At 53.3% G+C, this 19,543-nt stretch overlaps 2 protein-coding genes across 8 annotated transcripts in view; one reads left to right on the plus strand and one right to left on the minus strand.

The window, feature by feature from the left end:
- Positions 1–1,266, plus strand: part of LOC123599476 (sterol 26-hydroxylase, mitochondrial) — a 34,201-nt gene extending 32,935 nt beyond the window's left edge. For both annotated transcript variants that reach the window (XM_045481280.1, XM_045481281.1), the window contains exons 6-9: positions 105–271; positions 429–510; positions 591–803; positions 959–1,266. In XM_045481280.1, the coding sequence (XP_045337236.1) occupies positions 105–271; positions 429–510; positions 591–803; positions 959–1,078 (582 nt within the window). In that variant the 3' untranslated portion in view covers positions 1,079–1,266. The remainder of the gene's footprint in view (positions 1–104; positions 272–428; positions 511–590; positions 804–958) is intronic.
- Positions 1,267–5,701: 4,435 nt separating this feature from the next.
- On the minus strand, positions 5,702–14,978 carry PRKAG3 (protein kinase AMP-activated non-catalytic subunit gamma 3). Of its 6 annotated transcripts, XM_045481288.1 has the most exons (14): positions 14,838–14,975; positions 14,425–14,655; positions 13,790–13,829; positions 13,163–13,318; positions 12,409–12,812; positions 11,311–11,392; positions 10,763–10,821; positions 10,598–10,643; positions 10,329–10,383; positions 10,018–10,144; positions 9,719–9,884; positions 7,913–7,950; positions 7,593–7,739; positions 5,702–6,417 (listed from the first exon to the last, which is right to left on the minus strand). In XM_045481288.1, exons 4-14 carry the CDS (start codon positions 13,314–13,316, stop codon positions 6,070–6,072), a joined length of 1,626 nt encoding a protein of 541 aa, XP_045337244.1. In that variant the 5' UTR covers positions 13,317–13,318; positions 13,790–13,829; positions 14,425–14,655; positions 14,838–14,975; the 3' UTR covers positions 5,702–6,069. The 6 variants fall into 6 exon arrangements, with proteins under 6 accessions (XP_045337244.1, XP_045337241.1, XP_045337240.1 ...); XM_045481285.1 differs by having other exon boundaries at positions 13,163–13,337; positions 14,425–14,978; XM_045481284.1 differs by having other exon boundaries at positions 14,425–14,977.
- Between the last annotated feature and the right edge of the window lie 4,565 nt (positions 14,979–19,543).

The following is a 19,543-nucleotide window of genomic DNA, read 5'->3' on the forward strand; positions in this document are numbered from 1 at the left end:
GCAAATTCATTTTTCCGCGCACGCTCACTCACACTCCCCCCACTACCTAACTAGCCTTTTTCCTAGAAATCCCTCCTCACTTTATCTCTCCCTCTGCCTCCCAGACATCCAACACAATGACGTGGGCCCTGTACCATCTTTCAAAGAACCCAGAGATCCAGGCTGCCTTGCATAAGGAAGTGGTGGGCGTGGTACCCCCCGGGCACGTGCCCAAGTACAAGGACTTAGCACACATGCCCCTGCTCAAAGCTGTGCTTAAGGAGACCCTGCGGTAGGTTGCGGTTCCAGGAGCACAGGGTCTGTGCAGAGGAGGACCCAGAGACAGGAGTCGGAAGTGGGGGCTGCTGGGCTGGCGCTAGGGCCAGGGGTGAGATGGGAAGAAGGGCCTGGGGCACCAGAGGCGAACCTGTGCTTTCTTTTCCCTGCAGCCTTTACCCTGTGGTCCCCACGAACTCCCGGGTCATCACGGAAAAGGAAATCGAAGTCGGTGGCTTCCTCTTCCCCAAGAACGTGAGTGGGGCTGAAGAGCTGGGGCTCCCAGGGCTGCCCTGCGGCCCTAAGCTGATGGGCTGCCCCTTCTCGCTCCGCAGACCCAGTTTGTGTTCTGTCACTATGTGGTGTCCCGTGACCCTGACATCTTCCCTGAGCCAGAGAGCTTCTGGCCCTACCGCTGGTTGAAGAAGAGCCAGCCTGCTACCCCTGGGGTCCAGCATCCATTTGGCTCTGTGCCCTTTGGCTATGGGGTCCGGGCTTGCCTGGGTCGCAGGATTGCGGAACTGGAGATGCAGCTGCTGCTGTCAAGGGTGAGTGGGGGAGAGGCTGGAGGGCCGAGTGGGCCAGGGAGGGCTGATGGAGGCCGTGGGGAGGAGCGGAAGGGCAGCACAGGGAGGGAGCGTGTAGCGGAGGGCAGGGGACGGAGATCGCGGATCCTAAGGCCCATGTGTGTTTTACCTCCCAGCTGATCCAGCAGTATGAGGTGGTCCTGGCCCCCGAGACGGGGGAGGTGAGGAGCGTGGCCCGCATCGTCCTGGTTCCCAATAAGAAGGTGGGCCTGCGTTTCCTGCAGAGACAGTGCTGAGCTGGGCCCGGACCTTCCTGGAGCAGCCCCCTTCTCTCTCTCTCTCTCTCTCTCTCTCTCTGGCACAGTAATTTCTGGCCACTGCTGTGTCTCAGACAAGAGGCTCCCAGATGCCTGCGGTCCAAGACAGTGTACTTTCTGTAGAACCCTGAGCTTTGGCCACTTTTATAATTTTGAACGTTTCTTTCTCAGATAAAAGGCCACTTCTCCTCCCCGCCCTCCCCCCCGCCCCCGGCAGTCACATGGCTATCTTTGGAAAAAATATAGAATAAAGGAACTTTTATTGATAATTGGAGACCTTTGTCATTCTTTTTGATGACCCAGCATCTGACCCCCTTTCTGTGTGTGGGGAACACCGTGTCCCCACTTAAGGATCTTGTGGGAGGTGGAGCCATCTCCCTCCATGGAAAATGAGAACACCTGTGTTTTCCTGGACCTTGCACAGAGGCCTTGGCTTCACGCGCTGTTGGCCAGGGCCCTGCCCGAGAAGGATCTGCAGAACAATCCTCCGGGCACCAAGAGGGGCACCGTCTTTTGAACAGAAGTGCTTTGATAGGGGTAATGAGGTGCTACAAACATGGATGAAGGCGCGCTAGGCTGGATCTCCAGGAATGACTCCTGGGACGGCCCTGGGGCACTCAGCCTGGGATGCGTCACACTGGCCGCCCTCGGGAGGACGAGTGCTGGGAAGCTATCGCTACAACTGCGGGCCCTATGCTATTCCGCGTCTCCCAGGTCAGGGCTGGTGGGGGTGGGTGGGGGATGGGGAGGTGGGCAGTAGCCTCCCCGCCCCCACTCCTTGCCCCCATGACCGCCGCCTCGCTCCCACCTTCCGTGTGCCTCACATACAACTGAGAGGCTGGAGCTCGAGCTGCAAGAGAACACAGGGATGGTAGTTTTTAGTTTTCCAGCCTCTTCCGTGCAGGAAGCCAACCAGAGGGAAAGCACGTTGGCACGGAGACTTGGGAGTACCGGGGGCTGGAGAAGGCAATAAGGCCCAGCCCCAGTTGTAAATTCCTGCTGGGTCATAGAAAACTAAAATCAAATTTCTTCTGTTTGTGAGGATAAAGAAAGTCATATCATTGCCCTTATTAAAATCCTTCAGAGACTTCCCTCAGGCATGAAGCAAAGTCCAAAGTCCTTATCATGGCTTAGAAGACTCTGGCACCCTGCCCGCCACCCCCACTCCCTGCCCAGACACCCTTTCCACAGCCGAACCCCAACTCCTTGTATTTGCCTGAGCACGTTATGCTCTTTCTGGCCTCAATATTAGGTTCTTCGTGTCCCCTCTTCTTGGAACAGTCTCTTCACCAACTGCCACGTCATCCCAGAGAACTTACCCTTCCTTAGGGCTCAGCTCAAATGTCACTGCCTTTGAAAAGCCTCCCCTGACCTCTCTGGGGGGAGCACAAGCACTTCCTCTGTGCTCTCCCCACCTCCCCACCCCCATGAGAGAACTGAGCGCTCAACCTGTTCACCTTGTTGGAGACCCCACGGTCTCCCCCACCAGCTGTGCACCCACCAGAGGGCACAAACCAAGTTCCTTTCAGTCTGGAGCCCAGTGAGCAACTCTGTGTCTAGCACCTAGGAGGCGATTAAAAAATGTCTGTTAAATGAGAAGAGGCTGGGATGGTAGGCAGGGGAAGGAAGAAGAGGGGAGGATACAGAGCTTTCTGTATGGAGCGATCTGGAGAGAACTGGGAGGAATTCCTGACTCTGAGGGCATAGCTGTCCACTACCTGTGCAGGGATCCACCTGTGAGCGGTCCCTATAAATGCAGAGAATGGGGGCCGGGCTCGGGGCAGGGGGTGGGGTGCGAGATTTCTGTCACCAGGTCACTCAGCAACTTCTGCCTTTTCCAGTGTCTGCTCCTTCAGACTACGGTGGGGCTGGGGTCTCGAGGACTCTGAGCTGCCCACATAAGTCACAGGGAAGTGTTGTCACAGTGAGGCTCCCCGATTATCCACCCTGACCTGACTGCGAGGAAAGAACAATAGGAATTAGGATAATTACGGATAAGTGGACATTAATTCAGCACAAGAGATACGCTCTTGACCGAAAACAATGTGCACATCTCATTACTCCCCTTCCAGCTAATTTGAACTTGTTGGCTCGAATTAGAATCCATATTTTTGGGTAAGACTTTAAGGAATCAGCTTGTCTTCTTCTTCTTCTTCTTCTTCTTCTTTTTCTTCTTCTTTTTAAATGTTTATTTATTTATTTTTGAGAGAGAGAGACAGAGAGAGAGAGACAAAGAGGGAATGAATCCCAAGCAGGCTCCATGCCGTAAGCACAGATCTCATGGATCGTGAGATCGTGACTTGAGCTGAAATCGAGTCAGGTGCTTAAGTGGCTGAGCCATGCAGGTGCCCCTTGACATCAGCTTGTCTTCTTAAACATTTATGCAGCACTCCCAGGAGTAAAAATAGACCGAGTATCCAATATTTTCTGGCTGTCTACATGCTCGTGTTCTACAGATGTTTTAGCTCTTGATGTATCTTGGCTCATTAATATTAGTTCAGTTCTAGCTCATTATTTGTGATTCCAGACGTAAGGTGCACGTCCAATACAAATTCTGACAGTTGTCCTCAGGGGATGGACATAACGTAACCCTGTGCTGAATTCTTCTGTATTTGCACATGTTTGTAAGGCTGGCGAGAATGCCAGCAAATCGTGTATCTTCTACCTTGTGCCCCTGCTTTCAGCCAGCTCTTCTTGTAGATCTTGGTCATAACAAATAATATAGATGCCAGAGGGCGACAGACGATCTTCCTAATTATGGAAATGAGGCGCCTGTATTTCTCAGCAAGCTATCGTGTCCATCACGTGTTCTGCATCGCAAGCCTCTAGTTTCTACAAAAAAATACAGTTGCCCTGGTCGCACCCCCCAAGTCAGGAAATTAGCATCTCTCTAGGAACGGAGCCCTGGAATTACCATCTTATAAAGCTCCCCTGGGGATCCTGTGGCACAGCCAGGGTTGATAACTGCTGAGGTGATGTGAGATGATGAGAGAGGTGGATGAGAGTCCAGCCTGGAGGTCACAGAACCTCGGAGGGGCCTCGGGGGTCAGGGCAGGAGTCGGGGGCATGGAGGCAATGATGCCTGCACCATTTGGCCAGCCCCGGGTCCCTAGGTATGAACAGAGGAGCCAGCAGAGTGGCTGGCCTTCATACTTTTATTCAGAGTTGGGGCGGGAGTAGTCCCCATGGCAACCCTTTGCCTCTTTTCTAGCAGCCATGATGCGGGAGGGCTGTCAGGAACTGAGGGTTGGGGAGAAGGGCCCAAGGGGTAACTGTTGGGTCCTCAGGATGGTGGGCCCAGGAGGTTGGAGACCTATCTACTCTTGGGGGGGAGCAGGAGGGGGAGAGAGTGATTTCCTCAGGCTGCCCTTTCCACCGAACGCCTGGGCTGACCTGACGGTCTGCTCACGCAGAGCAACCTGGGACACCACCTCGAAGGACTGACCCTGCTACACATTCCCTACAGTCAGCTGCAGCAGGAGGCAGCCTGCCCCAAGCTCCCCAAGGTTGTCACTTGAGACAGGCCCAGAGAAGCACCCCCATCCTCCCACTTGAGCCCAAGGCCCAGGACCTTCCCAGGCAGGGCCAGAGCAGAACCAGCACTGACCCATGGGTTATGGCAAAGTCGGAAACAGAAGCTGAGTGTCTGTGAGAAAATGCCTTCATTTACTGCCTGACTCATCAAGCACAAATGTCTCCACTCTGTTGCTCTGTGAGGTAAATGTGGTGGGATCATATTTGAGAAATATTAACCTCTCCTCTCCCCACTGGATAGCAGACAGCGTCCACTGCCACAGGGGAGGGATGACATAACCGAAGCCTGGCCTTGGCTTTGGAATTTCCAAAGCCTGACCCTCAAGGCAGGTGGCAAGAACTCAAGACACATGCAGTGGACTTGGAAGAATGGATGACGGGTTAGAGAAAAAGGCCCCACTGGTGAAGATTCCATAGGTTGGTGGGGGGTGGGGAGGCAAAGAGACTGTAGACATTTCTGGGGCCCCTGAGAAGGAAGCTGTGTCTGAAGGGAGGAGGTGAATATGATAAATACCCCAGAGAGGTTTGGAAATGATAAGGAGATGATAAGAAGAGCCCTGTGCCCTATGTTTCCAGGGTAGGGGCTAAACACACACACACACACACACACACAGCAAAACTCAGCGCAGAACAGATCACTTGCTGTCCGCCTGAGCAGATGTGCTTGGGACCACACAGCGTCCTGAAGCCCAGAGGGGCGCAGGTCCAGGAGCTAGAATGTCTTCATGGCCCAAGGAGGCTTTGTGGTAGGGACTGAGGGGGCACCTAAAAGGGGCCATGCCCACCAGTGACCGACCAAGTGACAGAGAGAAGGGAATGGGAATATTTTAGCAGGTGCTGACAAGTGTGGTTGATGATAAGTGAGGAACAAAGTCTTCCACTACTCAAAGCCTCCCCTTCTCACCGAATTTAACTCCAGGAAAAGGTGGTGGGTGAACCCCAAAAGGAGATTAATTTCTACCACCTGGTGAAACGGGGTCCATAATAGGAATTATGTTCAGTGTTTAAAAAAAAAAAGTTGTCTCTAGCAGATTAGAGTTTGTGGACTGAGTTGCACTTCCTCTGTCATTAACTAATTAACATCTTCTTTATGGTTTTGTTATAAATAAAAAATGAAAAAAGAAAATAACACTCTATGCACAAAAGCAAGGCCAGGGGTAGCGTTTGTCAATTACAGATTCTCCCTCGCGTCTTTGAATTCAGAAAGCACAGGGCTCTTGCTGCAAGTTCAGGCCAAATGACTAGCGTTTTCGGAGTGAAGCTTATACAATTTAAGTGCACGGGTTGGTTGTTCTTTTTCTTTTTGTTCTCTCAGTGTTCATCCTCAGTGATCCAAACACAGGCTGTCACTGGGGACTGAGAACACCGTTTGCTGGTGCTCGGGATGAGAATGGAGGGAGGACCCCACTCAACAGGCTCTCCACATGGTTGCTGTTTCAATGCTGGGGGGGAAGAAGGGCAGTGGCCAAGTTGTGGGGAGCCACCCTTAGTAGTGTGGAAGAATAGCAGGGCATCCCAGGTAGTCCAGAAGCTGAGGAATCCAGAGCCCCTGAATACACCCAACTGGCTGAGGGCTCACCGCCCCACTGGGGCCAGTGGGGGGGAAAGTGATATGGGTAGGCATGGAGCAGGCAGCCCTGGGGTAATCTCAGTGCCTCTGGTTCATAGATCTCCAGGCTCGACTCAGCTGTTCTTAATTTCATCATCCCATGGAGGACTGGGAATTCCTGAGGGCTTCTGGGAGCACAGGCAGGGCAAGGGCAATGACAGAGGGCTGGCGAAGCCTGTGAGGAAAAGAGAAGACAAGACAGTGACTACGTGGGCAGGAGAGGTTGCATTTCCAGTAGGGGAACCTCGTCTTGCCATCCACTGCCAAGCAGGTGGAATCTGAGCCAGCCCCTAGCCAACACGGTACCAGGAAAGAGTCTGAGATCATGTCGGATTTACTAAGATGATTACTTAGATAGAAGCCCCCTCCTTTCAGCAGTAGTTCTGAGTATGGAAATTCCGTTCAACAAAGGTTTATTAACTTGCTTCCTTCCAGTGGGATTCCCAGCAGGTGGGAGCTGAGTTGCGAGAAGGCAGGTCAAACTCCCCAGAGCATCTGAAATCACATCACCGCCCTTGCCTTGACCCCAGCCCCTGTCCACCCCTCTTGTGACGACCCTCATGACCTCAGTGGAGAATGGGACAGAGTGGGGGCCCCACGGGGAGTGCTGATACTTGTAGTTTTCATGGGGCTGCTCAGCAGTGAGCTGGGCACCTCCATCCTCAGGGGGCCTCAGGCTGAGATCTGAGAGCCTAGGAAGACAAATGGGCTGGTGCTGAGGCCGATGGCCCAGGGCAGAGCCTACCTGAACCACAGCCAAACCAGCAAACTGGGGTGGGGAAAGATGGAGACCATGTTCCCTGGCTCCCTTCGTTGGCTTCTGCGTGTGGAAGACGGCCTGGGAGTGAGGACTCAGATATTCTCAGGCACCGAGGGCATCGATGCCAGCAGGGCTGAGCACCAGTGCCTGAAGGATGTCGGAGAGGGACACCACGCCCAGGAGATGCTGGGTCTCGTCCACTAGCACCAGCCGGTGTACCTGCGGGTCCGCAGAGGATCAGTGAGAGGTTCGAGCCACGCAGCTATGGTAACCAACGAGATTGTCACCAAGACTCAGGGGCAACGACGTAAGTGGGGGAGCCGAAAAGTATCTCCTAGAAACCAGTTAGAAGTAGCTCTGACCTCGCTGGGGTGATCAGCTGTCTGTGGCCCTTAGCAGGACCAGTTGCAGACCGGTGTGGACAGATCTCCAGTTGCAGGATCAGTTGCAGACCAGTGTGGACACTGAGAGCTTGAAATGGCCATAAAATGGGAGGACAGGGCAGGTGTCCGGTGTCCAAGGACAGCTGGAGCTGCTCATGGGGACTGGGCCATACGTGCTGGGGGCACGTATGAAGGGGCACGAGGTACCTGCTCCCGGGCAATCCGGTCGATGACTTCCCCCAAGCTCTCATGGGGCTGGCAGGAAAGGACTCCTTCCAGACACAGTGTCCTCTGCTTTAGGGCTTCGCCCACACTCATGTCCAGGTGGTTGTAGGTTTGCTGGGCAGCCAGGTGCTGGGGCAGGGAGGCAAGTGCCATGTCAGTCAGCCCCTTAACCAGGCTCCGCCTATCCACTTGCCCTCTACACACCTCTAAAGGTCCTTCCGGGCTACAGATACCCCTCCATCGGTTCTCACAGCCACAGCCTCCCGGTGGCACCCCAGTTCCCTATTCCCGCAGACACTTACAATCACATCAAAGCGGGAGTAGAGGCCCACGACTTGTCCTGCAGGGGTGGTGCGGGGCCAGGTGGTGAGAGAAAAGGAAGAGGTTCACGTCAGAACCAGCATGCTGTGCAAGGGCCGGAGGCAGGCTTTCAGAAAGAGTTACTGGACATCTCCCCGTCCTCCCCAGGCTGCAGGCTTTTTTTTTTTTTTTTTTTTTTAGGTTATTTATTTATTTTGAGAGAGACAGAGAGGGAGTGCAAGCAGGGGAGGGGCAGAGAGAGAGAGGGGGACAGAGGATCTGATGCGAGCTCTGTGCTGACAGCAGAGAGCCTGACACGGGGCTCAAACCCACGAACCCGGGAGATCATGACCTGAGCCGAAGTCAGCTTAACCGGTGGAGCCACCCAGGCACCTCCAGGCTACTGGCTTTAAAACAGGCATCAAGGGGCCACTACCTAAACCTACAGATCACACAGCACCACAGCCAGAGAGGAGACGCCTGATATCATGCCTCCCGATGTGATGCAATTCGACTACACAGTGTCACCTCTGAAATATCCTAGCCTCAAATGGATAGCCTGAATCCGATCAAGCCTTTAGATCTAATTTCCAGTTTACACCAAACTCAGGAATAGAGGAACAACACTGAGGCCGTCTGTAGAAAGCAAAGAGACAAATCTGGATGGGGGGACATTCTATAGGACAACTGACCCAGGATTGTCATTATAGTGCTATGAAAATTAAGTGAGGAAGGAACTGTTCTGGATTAAAGAAACTAAAGACAAAAGAAGCATCGCAAAGCATGGACCTTAACTGGATCCTGGTTTGTACAAACCACCTGTAAAAAAGATATTCTCGGGGAAGGCGAGGAAATGAGAATTAGATTCAGATATTCGATGATATTAGTAAGTTATTCTGGTTTTGTTAGGTGATATAGGACATATACTGATTTTAAGAGATGCAGACTAAAGGGTTAAGGATAAAATAACATGATCTCTGTCATTTAAATCACTTTAGCAAAAAATAGGGGAAAAAAAACCCCCTGGTTATGGCAACGTGTTAACAATAGTTAATCCAGGTGACGGATATGTGGCTTTCATTATACAGTGTGTCCTACCATTTTCATACATTTGCAATTCTTCATAATGAAAAATAAATCAAAACATTTCTTGGGGCACCTGGGTGGCTCAGTCAGTTAAGCGTCCGACTTTGGCTCAGAGCACGATCTCGCCGTTCGTGGGTTCGAGCCCCGCGTTGGGTTCTGTGCTGACAGCTCAGAGCCTGGAGCTTGCTTCAGAGTCTGTGTCTCCCTCTCTCTCTCTCTGCCCCTCCCCTGCTTGTGCTCTGTCTCTGTCTCTCAAAAAACGAATAAACATTCAAAACACAAAAACACATAAAAAAACATTTTTTGATATCTAGCTTCATTACAGCAATTTTGACTTTGAAACAGTTTACAGCCACAGTTCAACCAAAGAAATGATCGTGTAGTCCCTCTAATCCCCCTCTTCAAGGCAAGAAGGTGAGGTCTGGCTGGATCCCATGGCCCATTTTAGGGTGAATTCCCATTAAAAACCTCATCTTCGGTTTCCTCTTACCATGCTTCTTAACTGCACATAATCTTTTCAAATCATCCCGTGAAGTCAGAGGATGGGTGTTATTAAGATTCCCATTTCACAAATGAGGAAACTGAGGCACAGAGAGGCTAAGTAAGGGTCCAAGATTTAAGCAGGCAGACTTCTAACTCTACCCTGGGTCCCGAGCAGACGCCCACAGACCCCTGCCTGCCACGGCCCCACCCCAGCCAGCCCCACTTCTGGGTGCAGGTACCAGCTTCGTTGACCACAGGCAGCGCAGACACGCGCCGGTCCACAAAGATGTCCAGGGCCGTCAGGATGGGCGCCGTGTCCAGCACCACGGCCAAGTCTCGGAATGTGCCGATGCCCAGATCTTGGATGGTGCGGGAGAGGAAGGAGGGCTGGGGCAGCAGGGAGCCCTGGGTGGGTTGGGGACAGGTGGCAGTCAAGGTGGAGCAGCCCCCAGAGTGCTCCCAGCGGCTCCCTCCCCGGTCTGCTGGGCCAATGACTTCTCGGCCTCTCGGGTCACCCTGAGGCTGTGCCCAGGCTCACAAAGATGTGCAGGAACTTAAGCAGTCGCTTGTGTGTGAGGATGTGGAGCACGGCGCCTGAGACCGGGTCCAGGACCGGCAGACGGTGGATCCGGTTCTTGATGAGGGTGTAGACGGCTTCGAACAGACTGCAGAGGTGGGAGCAGTGGGTCTGGGGGAGACACAACCCCCACCCCAGCCCCTGCAGAAGGACAGGGTGTCCAGGCTGCCTTGTCTGCCACGGGATGAGCCCCTGAGGTCAGAACTGAGGGGCTGACCCGGAAGGGGACTGCTCAGGCAAGGAGGCTCAGGTGGGTGGCTGGGGACGCTTACCTGCTGCTGGGAGAAATGGAGACCAGAGGCTTGAAGCAGCCTTGAAGGTAGATCTCTGTAGGAAAAAGCCAGAGTCAGGCCTGAGGAGCTGGCCACCCTGCCTCACTGGGCAGCCCCTCTGTCTTCCTCCCTCAGGCCCTCTGGGCTCCCTCTCACCCTTCCCCTGCGCCCTCCAAGAAATCCCCACTGCCCATCCTCCACCTCGGGTCCTTGGCCCCATGCTCACCCACACACCCTCAGCCCCTTCCAGGTCCCTTCCGCCGGCTCACCTCTCCAGGTCTCAATCTTATGTTCTTCAATCTCATAGATCTGGACCTAGAGACGTTGACAGGACTCCGGAAGTCGGACACGGGCCCCTCGGGCACCAGGCTCCCTGAGCCACCCTCCGCCCCAGCCCAGAAGGGAGCCCCTGGGGTCCCCAGCCCACTCCTCACCAGCGGGGATCTGTAATAGCGATGCAGCACCAAGATGAAGTCTGTGATGGTCAGCATCCCTGCGGGGTTAGGAGGGAAGGGCAGGAGGTCAGCCTGGGGCCTCGTGGTGGGAGGCAGGTTGAGGGGTCAGACCCCCTTCCGGGTTCTGCCAGAGTCCTAGGTCTGAGACAGCTGTGGGAACTGTGGACAGGGGGAAGCGGGGCAGCCCCTCCCCCGCCTTTTGTGCTTCCCCTGTAATTTCTCTCCCTGCCCCTGCTGCACCCTTTTCTATTCTCCTAATTCCTTCCTCTCCCTTTCCTCTTTTCCTATCTAGCACCTACGACACGGGACCATGGGTGAGTAGAGCTGGAGTGGTCAGCTGGTCAAACCTCCTCCACTCATGGGGTCTCCCAGCTGGCCACCATGAGGCCGGGATCGGATGTTCCCCCACGCCAGCCCCCGGCTCGGCTCACACCAAGGGTCTGCCCGAACCCGTGGCGTGTCGGAGCTCAGCCCCAGAATCCCCTCGAAGATCTCTCTCTTCCCTCTGCCTCCCAGCCCCTCCTCACCCACGAAGCTCTGCTTCTTGCTGTCCCACAGCGGTGCCGCCCGGATGCCGTTGGCCACTAGGGCAAAGAAGGCCTTCTTGATCTGAGGGCCAGAGAGAACACTGAGGGGTGAGTCTCTCACTGCCCGTCAGTGGTACCCTGTCCCAACCAGGGTCCTCCCCCGGGGCCTTCTCCCGAGATCTCCTCTGCATGAGCTTGACTGCCCGTCCTAGGCCATGGCACACACTGGCACGCTCTTTGCCAGGCACACGTGCTACGGAGATGAGGCTGCTGGTGGCCGGAGGCACTGTGGTGACGCCTTCACCTGGCACATCAGGGTGTGACAAACTCACTCGGGGTTTCTACTCGGGGGCTACATGCGTACAGTCACACACAGTATAGTTTTCGCTAATCTGCGTGCTGGAGGTACGCTTATTCGCGTAGCATCTACAAAACAGATTTCTCTAAATAAATTTGACGTTGACTCATTTGGCTTCACCCTAAGTAACACTATCGCCGTGCTTCTGGAAACACTGCTCCGCTATACGTGATGGTAAAAGTGGAAGCAGGCGTTCTATAGCTTAGCCCAAGGGAAGAGCAGGGGCTAGAACCCATCCTATTTTTCTCTTACTGAGAGCTCCCTGCTGTTTGTCCTAAGCCAGCCTGCAAGGTCGTCCCCATACTTAGGGGTTCACAAAGTGCTCCCACTTGACCTGGGTTATTCCAGGAGTCCTCCGAAACTTGGAGGGCAAAGCAAGTATTTCCTGTCCCCGTTTTATGTCATTTTTTACTTTTATTTATTTATTTTTTTAGTAATCTCTACACCCACCACGGGGCTCAAACTTATGACCCCAAGATCAAGAGCTGTATACTCTTCTGACTGAACCAGCCAGGGCCCCCATTCCCATTTTAGAGAGGAGAGCGGTGACTGATGCCAAAGCCTACACATACTCAATGGCAGAGCTGGGATGACAACTGGGGAGTAGGGGTCCTCCCCAGCACTGGTCTCCGTGGTGCTAAGAAGGAGCTCTGGAAAGGGACTCGCGGGGGGGCCCTGGAGCGGGTGAGTGGAGGCTACAGCCCCATGAGAACGGAGGTGGGGCAGAGCCACGGCCTCACCTCCAGCGTGGTGTCGAAGATGACCAGCTTGGAACTGGTTGCCATGGCGTCGTAGCAGGTGTGCTCCTGCATGAAGTGCATGTAAATCTGGGCCCCCGGCTTCTGCAGTTCGTCGTCCCAGCCCAGCCTGGGTAACAGGGCCCGTGGGGATGGGCACAGGGCAGGCCTCTCTTCCACCAGGCCGAGCTCATACCCCCACGATGCTGTGGCCGGGAACCCTATGTCCAGCTCCGGCTCGTCTGTGCTGGAGCCAGCGGCCGAGCCTTCGTGGTTAGGGGGGAAGACGTCCCACTCTGTTGGTGGGGCGCCCACTTTGGCCAAAGGAGCAGCCTGGGACAAGCGTGTGGCCTTGGGGAACGTGGCCTCCAGTCCGGCGTCCTCAGCAGGTGGCTTGGCCTGGGGATCTGTTGGTGGGGAGAGGACAGTAAATCCGTCTTCTAGAGACCTTTCTCATCCGCTGGCTCTGTTCATCCTCACAGCAGCCTTGGGAAGCCTGGATGCTGTGGCCCCATTTTGCAGGTGAGAAAGCTGAGTCTCAGAGTCACACAAGACAGTGGCTCTGTCCTGAGTTGGCCGCGCCAGGCCCCTGGCTCTGCTGTGCAGGTGACTTTTCCCATGTGGAGAGACAGACTACAAGATGAGGGTTGGGGCCAACTCTGTGCTCTGGAAGGATCCAGAGCAGAGCCCCAGCCCCAGGCTCCGGGATGTCCCACTGCCCCCGCTCCCATCTCCCCAGAACTGGCCTTGGCCTCACCTTCCCCCAGACCCGGCAGCTCCCCTTCCGCCACAGTCTCCTGCCTTGTCCACCTCGAGGCCTTGGCCCCCTGTTTCTCATGGCTTCTTTCTGAGCCTGCGGTCATGGCCGGCGATGGCCATGAAGTGTTCTCTCCTTGTTCTAGACAGCTCATCTCTGGAAGGGGGAATGGGGCCTGTTTGGTTAATGGGGAGTAACACAACAAAATCAATTAAAATGTTATTAATAATAATATTTCACATTTGCAAGCTTCCCAAGGGTTCTCCTCCAATATATTTCTCACTCAAACCTCATAGCAATCTTATAAGGGAGATGTTATTATCATCCTTATTTTACTAAAGCGGGACCTGAGATCAGAGAGGTGGGGCAATTCACCACAATTCACACAGCAATTTACTAAGTGCTAACAGAACTAGGTTCGGAGTCTTCCGGCTCTAGATTCCCCCTACTTCCTCTGAAAGAGGAAAGAGGGGGTGAGGGAAAAAAAGAAACAGAGGAATAAAGAAGGAAAAAGGAGAGACAGAGAGAAAAGCCAGGCTAGCAGAGTGGAGACTGGGGGCCCAGAGAGGTGGGAGACAAACGAAGTAGGAGGAGAGGCTACGCCCTTGAGAAGGCAGCCCCGCCTACCTTGACGCTCAGGTGCCCCAAGGCTGCTCCAGGATGGGTTCTGTGAGGAGAAGAATGTCTGAAAGGGCGGGGAAACCCCTGCATCCCCGAACCCACGGGTAGCTTCCTTTCCCACCACGTGTGCGCGTGCAAGCACGCACACGCATGCACGCACAGGTGCGCCCCCGCAAACACACCCATACACCAACACTTAGACACACTCGGAAAAACACATCCAACCATCCCCAGACATGCAGGGCACCACATACGTCGCTGACACAAAGAACACACACACGCGTGCGCACACGTGTTCACAGGCACCCACAGGCTCATGCGCACACGCACACACACTCATTCACACTCGTTCACAGGGTGTGGTGTGCTCGCAATCCCCTGGCCTCTGCTGCCCCAGCTCCCGTCCCCCGGGACCCCTGTACCCGGCGCAGTGCGTGCTCCATGCGGCCAACCCCGGACCAACCGAGAGCAAGTGCGCAACACAGGCTGGGCAGCACTATTCTGGGCCCGGCCCCTGGCGCCCTGCCCTCCCCGGATCGGTTTCTCTCTGATTGGGTGTCAGGCAGCGGTAGGGAGGGCTCCTCGGGCTCAGCTGCTCTCGCCCAGCCGCCTGGGGCAGGGTGGGGAGGGAAGGGGCGCACCTGGAATCTGGAGGCCTGGGCCCGGGCTCCCTCCTGGGTCTCCAAGGACAAGCTCGAAGGACTTTGCGATGGAGGGAGGTGGCTTGGAGCGCTGCGGGGGCGCCAGGTGGGAGGAAGTGGGCTCTCAGAGTCCTGGGTTCCTTCTCATCGTTGTCAGGCGCCAAAGGAGGGAAAATGGACGCAGGTAGAGCTTGACTGTCTTCCTTGTACACACTTCAGTCGTGGAAGGTGCTGAAGTTAGAAAGGGCAAGTTGGAGCCAGCAGGGAGGCTGGGGACAAGGGGTTTGTGGGCGGTCGCGGGAGAGCGGGCATTGTATGCCCAAATGTCCTCATTTGAGTCCCAGGAGCCTGTCCCTCTCTCTGCTGGGGGAGCTGGAGTGGGATGGGCGGGGCAGGTGGGGAGCTAGAATCACCGTGAAGGTGTGCGGTGGGCTGGAGGGCCCAGAGTGAGAGACCTCTGTTTCTACCAGTGGTTTGGAGGTGGGTCCCAGTGTGTGGGAGCCCCCGTCCCAACATCCCTCTGTGCCCGCTGTCCCTACATCTCCCGGTGCCAACAGGATCCCAGCCCGGCTCTGGTGGCTGCCCACCCCCCTTCCTTGGCATTCCTGGGGCCTGAGTCAGCGTCCAAATCGGGAATGCTGACCCAGCTGCCCTAGCTCCCCTCTCTCTGCCCCTCCTTCCAGCCTCTTCCATCCCAGTCCCTGGCCCTAGAGTGGACACTCAGTAATGGGTTACTGGATTTTTTGCTGAATGTATTGAACACATTTCTCATCACCCCTCAAAGCCCCTGCACTGCCTACAGGGAGGGTGGAAGAGAACAGATCGGGGAAGGGACTCTGCCTTTCCATGTGTCTTGCGTAGTACCAGGGGTGAGCACAGCTCTTCTTTGGTGGGATGTTCTTGTCTTGTCCCAGCTGATGGAACGTCTAAGGTACAGCTAGTGGGACACTTCACCTGGTGGAAAGGTCAAGTGGACCATCTTTGGAGATATGTGATGTGTCTGCCTCCCCCACCCTTAAGCTCTGGGCCACCTTCACAAGCAGGCCAGATACAGAACAGGTGCAGCTCACACCATTGCCTTCTCCTGCCATACTCCATTCTCCCCTCTGCCTCAGGCCTGTTCCACCTGCAGGGCCAGTAGGAGGGCCTCTTCTTCAAGAAAGTCTTCCCTGGGGGGTCTGGGGGGCTCAGTTGGTTAAGTATCTGACTCTTGATTTCTGCTCAGGTCATGATCTCATGGTTTGTTAGTTCAAGCTCTGCATAAGGCTCCCCGCTGACAGTGAGGAGCCTACTTGGGATTCTCCCTCTCCCCTCCCCCTTTCTGCCCCCACCTCAAAATAAATAAATAAGCTTAAAAATGGTTAAAAAAAAAAAAAAGAAAGAAAAGTCTTCCCTGATGGTATCATTGTCCCTTGCACTGGTGTCCTTATAGCTCAGGATCTGTGTGCATATCTCAGTGTGCACGGAGCAGACATTTACGTAACTATTCACGTGTGAATATCCTTTATCTCCAAGTAAACAGTGGGCACTTTGATGACCAAAATATGTTGGCTGCGTGTCAGGGAAGGCGTGTTGTATGGTCAGACGGACCTGATTAAAATTCACACTCTGCTGTTAGTTTGCCACATGACCTTAAAAAGCACTGCTTGTTTTCTCCGAGGCTGATTCTACCAATGTAAAATAAGGATGAAAACATTCTGGGGCAAACTGCCAGTCGCCTCCCAATATCTATTTTTCTCTTCTTATTTTAGTAGTAGAATCACTTGAACTTCAGCTGAAGCGGCTGCATATAATAAATACTCAGATTCCCAATCTTCTAATCGAAGCCAAATAAGGCCTTGTGACTAAATTTGACCAAAGGGATGTGAGTGGAGGGGATGTGGGCAACTTGCAGGTCAGACCTTCAACAAAAGAGGGGTGGGTTCTCCTTTTCCTTTTCCCCTTCTGCTGGCTGGAATGCTCCTGCGATGGCAGGAGCCAGAGCAGCTATCTTGCACCCAAAATGGAAGATGCTTGTTAAGGGTTTCAAAGTCACCCTACCAGCTGTAGACCGTCTTACAGACTATGATATGAGAGAGAAATAAATTTTCCTATTTAAGTCATTCTTAAATCGTGTCTTTGGTAAAGCAACCAAACAGGCATCCTAAGGAATGCAGAATTTGGCGTCTGTAAGTGACACTGCTCTAACAGTCTAAAACAAGTGGCATTGGTTTAAAGACTGGGGAAAAGATAGCAAAGAAAAGTATTGTTTGCTGGGAAGGTGGTGACCATTGTTATGTGACAGCAAAACCTGTGGTGTGGCAGTCATCTGTAATGCTTTGGAAGGTCAATCACATGCTAACAGAGCCTATAAGTCACAGAAACTGGATGGAAACAGACTGTTGGTGAGTATTGGCAGTTGTTGGCTGCTGTCAGCAAAGACCTACAAGAGGGATGAGCTCAGGCTAGTTGTAAGAGGTGGTTCGGAGGAGGCAGACTTAACAAAGGTTGTGCCCGGAGTTCCAAACCTCTCTCAAGCACTCTGTTCAGCAAACAGTGGGAGCTGGCCTCGTAGGCAGAACAAGGGAGGCCCTCTTTACAGCCAGACATCTTTTTTTCAGATGACCTCAAGAGAGCCACCAGCAGTTTGAGAGAGAGTGGAAAGTATACCACAGAAATTGTGTCTCTATGGGAACACTGGCTGTGGTTACTCAAATATGGAACCAGTCAGAAGGCTTTTAAGATTTCGAGGGTGTTGCATTGGCGGAGAAACGATAAGCCTGGTCACCAAAAGCTGGTTTGACCCCCCCCCCCGGTGACCCCCCAGCCCCCCTCAGACCTGCGCCAGCAGGAAGAGGTCTGTGGAAGCTGTAAGGTCTGCAGAGACATGTTTTCCAGTGCAGCCGTGGAGGGTACTGTGTAAGGGAGAACTTCCCAGGATGCAACGCCGGAGGCCACACAGGACAAGAGAAAGGGGAGGTCTTCTCAGAGAGCAGAACGAGTGGCAGCCAGTTGCATTGCCCAAGAACTTACTCCTCTGTGGGGGGAGCTGCTTTGCAATTCCAGCCCAACTAGATTTGGTAATTGATAAGATCCAGGGACTCCAGTTCTGAGGGGATGTTTTAATTAGGTTTATCCTGTTCCTCCTCCGATGTTGTCTGTGGGGAGTGGGAGGAGCAGATTACTTGCCTTTTAGTTTACAAGTCACGGGACCATGGGATCCCATCCACGCCTCATTTTTCAGAGCTGGTGTGGTGCCCGGATGCCTCCCTTCGAAGGCTGCTGAATGTGTTCTCTGCTCAGGGTGGCCAGATGGTGGGCTCTGGCAGAGCAATATCTATTCTTTCCTTCTTTTTCCTCTATGAGTGATCCCCACAATTTTAGCTAAGTGTAACGTTATATTTCCCAGCTTCCTTTGCAGATAGTATGGCCGCGTTACAAAGCTTGGCTATGGGATCTGAGCATCAGCATTGTATGCAAACTTTCAGAATGACCTTAGAAGGAAGGGGCAGATTTTCTCCTTCCTATTGACTGGAATTCTGATAAGAAGGTCAGAGCTGGAGCAGCTATTTGAACCCCATGGTGGAAGATGCAGGTTGGAAATGGTAGAACCTCTCCCATCCCCGTGCGACCTTCCTCTGGACTGTTATGTTATAAAGAGAAATTAACTTCCGTCTTGCTTAAACCACTGACATGTCAAACCTTTGCTACAGCAACCAAGCCTCTCCCTAGCTAATGCATTACACTGCAGGATCAGGGTAGGGTTAGAAATTCCAATATATATAATGATCCTTCACAATTACGCAGCAAACCACGTTGGGCGCAGTATCTCTTGTAATCGCTCACAACCCTGTGTGGTAAATATTATTATGTATTTTTACTTAAGTGGTAAATATTTAATATCTATGAATGCTGTTGTATACTCCTTATTAAAATTCTACAGATGAGAGGGGCTCCTGGGTGGCTCAGCCGGTTGAGCATCCAAATTTGGCTCAGGTTGTGATCTCATGGTTCGTGGGTTCGAGCCCCTGTGTCAGGCTCTCTGCTGTCGGCATGGAGCCCGCTTCAGATCCTCTGTCTCCCTCTCTCTCTCTCTCTCTCTTCCTCTCCTGCTCATGCTCTGTCTCTGTCTCTCTCTCTCTCTCAAAAATAAATAAACATTAAAAGAAAGAAAGTTTTTACAAAAAAATTTACAGATGGGGAAAATTGAGACATAAGGAGGTTAACTTGATCGAAACCTCAAAGCAGGTGAGATGGAGCTGAGAGTCAAAGTCGAAACCAGCGTTTCTGGGTTCTGGCCCCACACTCTTAAGCACCAAGCTTACTGTAAATAAAGCACAGGCCTGTCATGTAATAGATGCTCAGTAAGTGGTTACTATAATTATTGCCTCGCCACCTGCTTTCAGTCCCCCTAGACCTCCGGCTACAAGGCTCTGAAGGCAGGCAGGCACGGGGCGCTCTGACCGTCACCATGGGATGGTGTCATCAAGGATGGCACGGAGGAGGGCTTCAGCTGGGGCAGACCCAGCACTGCTCAACACTACAACCATAGCGATCTTCCAGTTGAAAAAAAAAAAAAAAAAAAAAAGAGCTCCCTGCCCTGCCTTGCCCTGACCCTGCCCTTTGCCTCTCAGAGCTCCCACACCTGCTCCTGTGGCCAGGCGAGCCCTACCCATTATCATTGGCAGGACGAAGCAGCAGAAGATACTGGCTTTGGCTGGGAAATAAATACTCCTTGGATGTTTGCTTTTAGTCTCTGGTCATGGTATCATATTTCTTGAAACCCTATTTCTTGGTTCACTCTCAAAACTGGGTGTAATAAGGACTTGCACCCTGACCCTAGGGTGAATTTGGCTGCCATATCTGGATAGCTGATTTGCCTGGGACATGGGGTCGGGATCCTGTTTAAGCGTTATTTTTATATCAGAGGGAGAAAAACAGCTTGAGGAGGCCAAGGGGAGTAGCCTGATGAATTACAAATGGGGTCCGCTGTGCCAGAGTGGTTGGGAGGCTGTGAGAGCACCCTTCATGTCCGTCATCCAAGTGTTCCGCCTCTCGTCCTATCTGTATGTGGCTGAAATCTATGTCAATGTTCCAGAGACCTAGTAAGAACCAGCACCTAGTTAATGCAGTTTATTCT

The sequence above is a fragment of the Leopardus geoffroyi genome, chromosome C1 (assembly GCF_018350155.1).
Source record: "Leopardus geoffroyi isolate Oge1 chromosome C1, O.geoffroyi_Oge1_pat1.0, whole genome shotgun sequence".
NCBI lineage: Eukaryota > Metazoa > Chordata > Mammalia > Carnivora > Felidae > Leopardus > Leopardus geoffroyi.

Excerpts from the sequence above, each read along its gene's own strand:
- PRKAG3 (XM_045481282.1), bottom strand. The coding sequence starts at position 14,226 with ATGGAGCACGCACTGCGCCGG. Across the intron at positions 10,644-10,762 it reads GCTATTACAGATCCCCGCTG|GTCCAGATCTATGAGATTGA; the intron begins GTGAGGAGTGGG and ends CAACGTCTCTAG. Across the intron at positions 6,418-7,592 it reads ACCGGATTGCCCGGGAGCAG|GCTTCGCCAGCCCTCTGTCA; the intron begins GTACCTCGTGCC and ends TTTTCCTCACAG.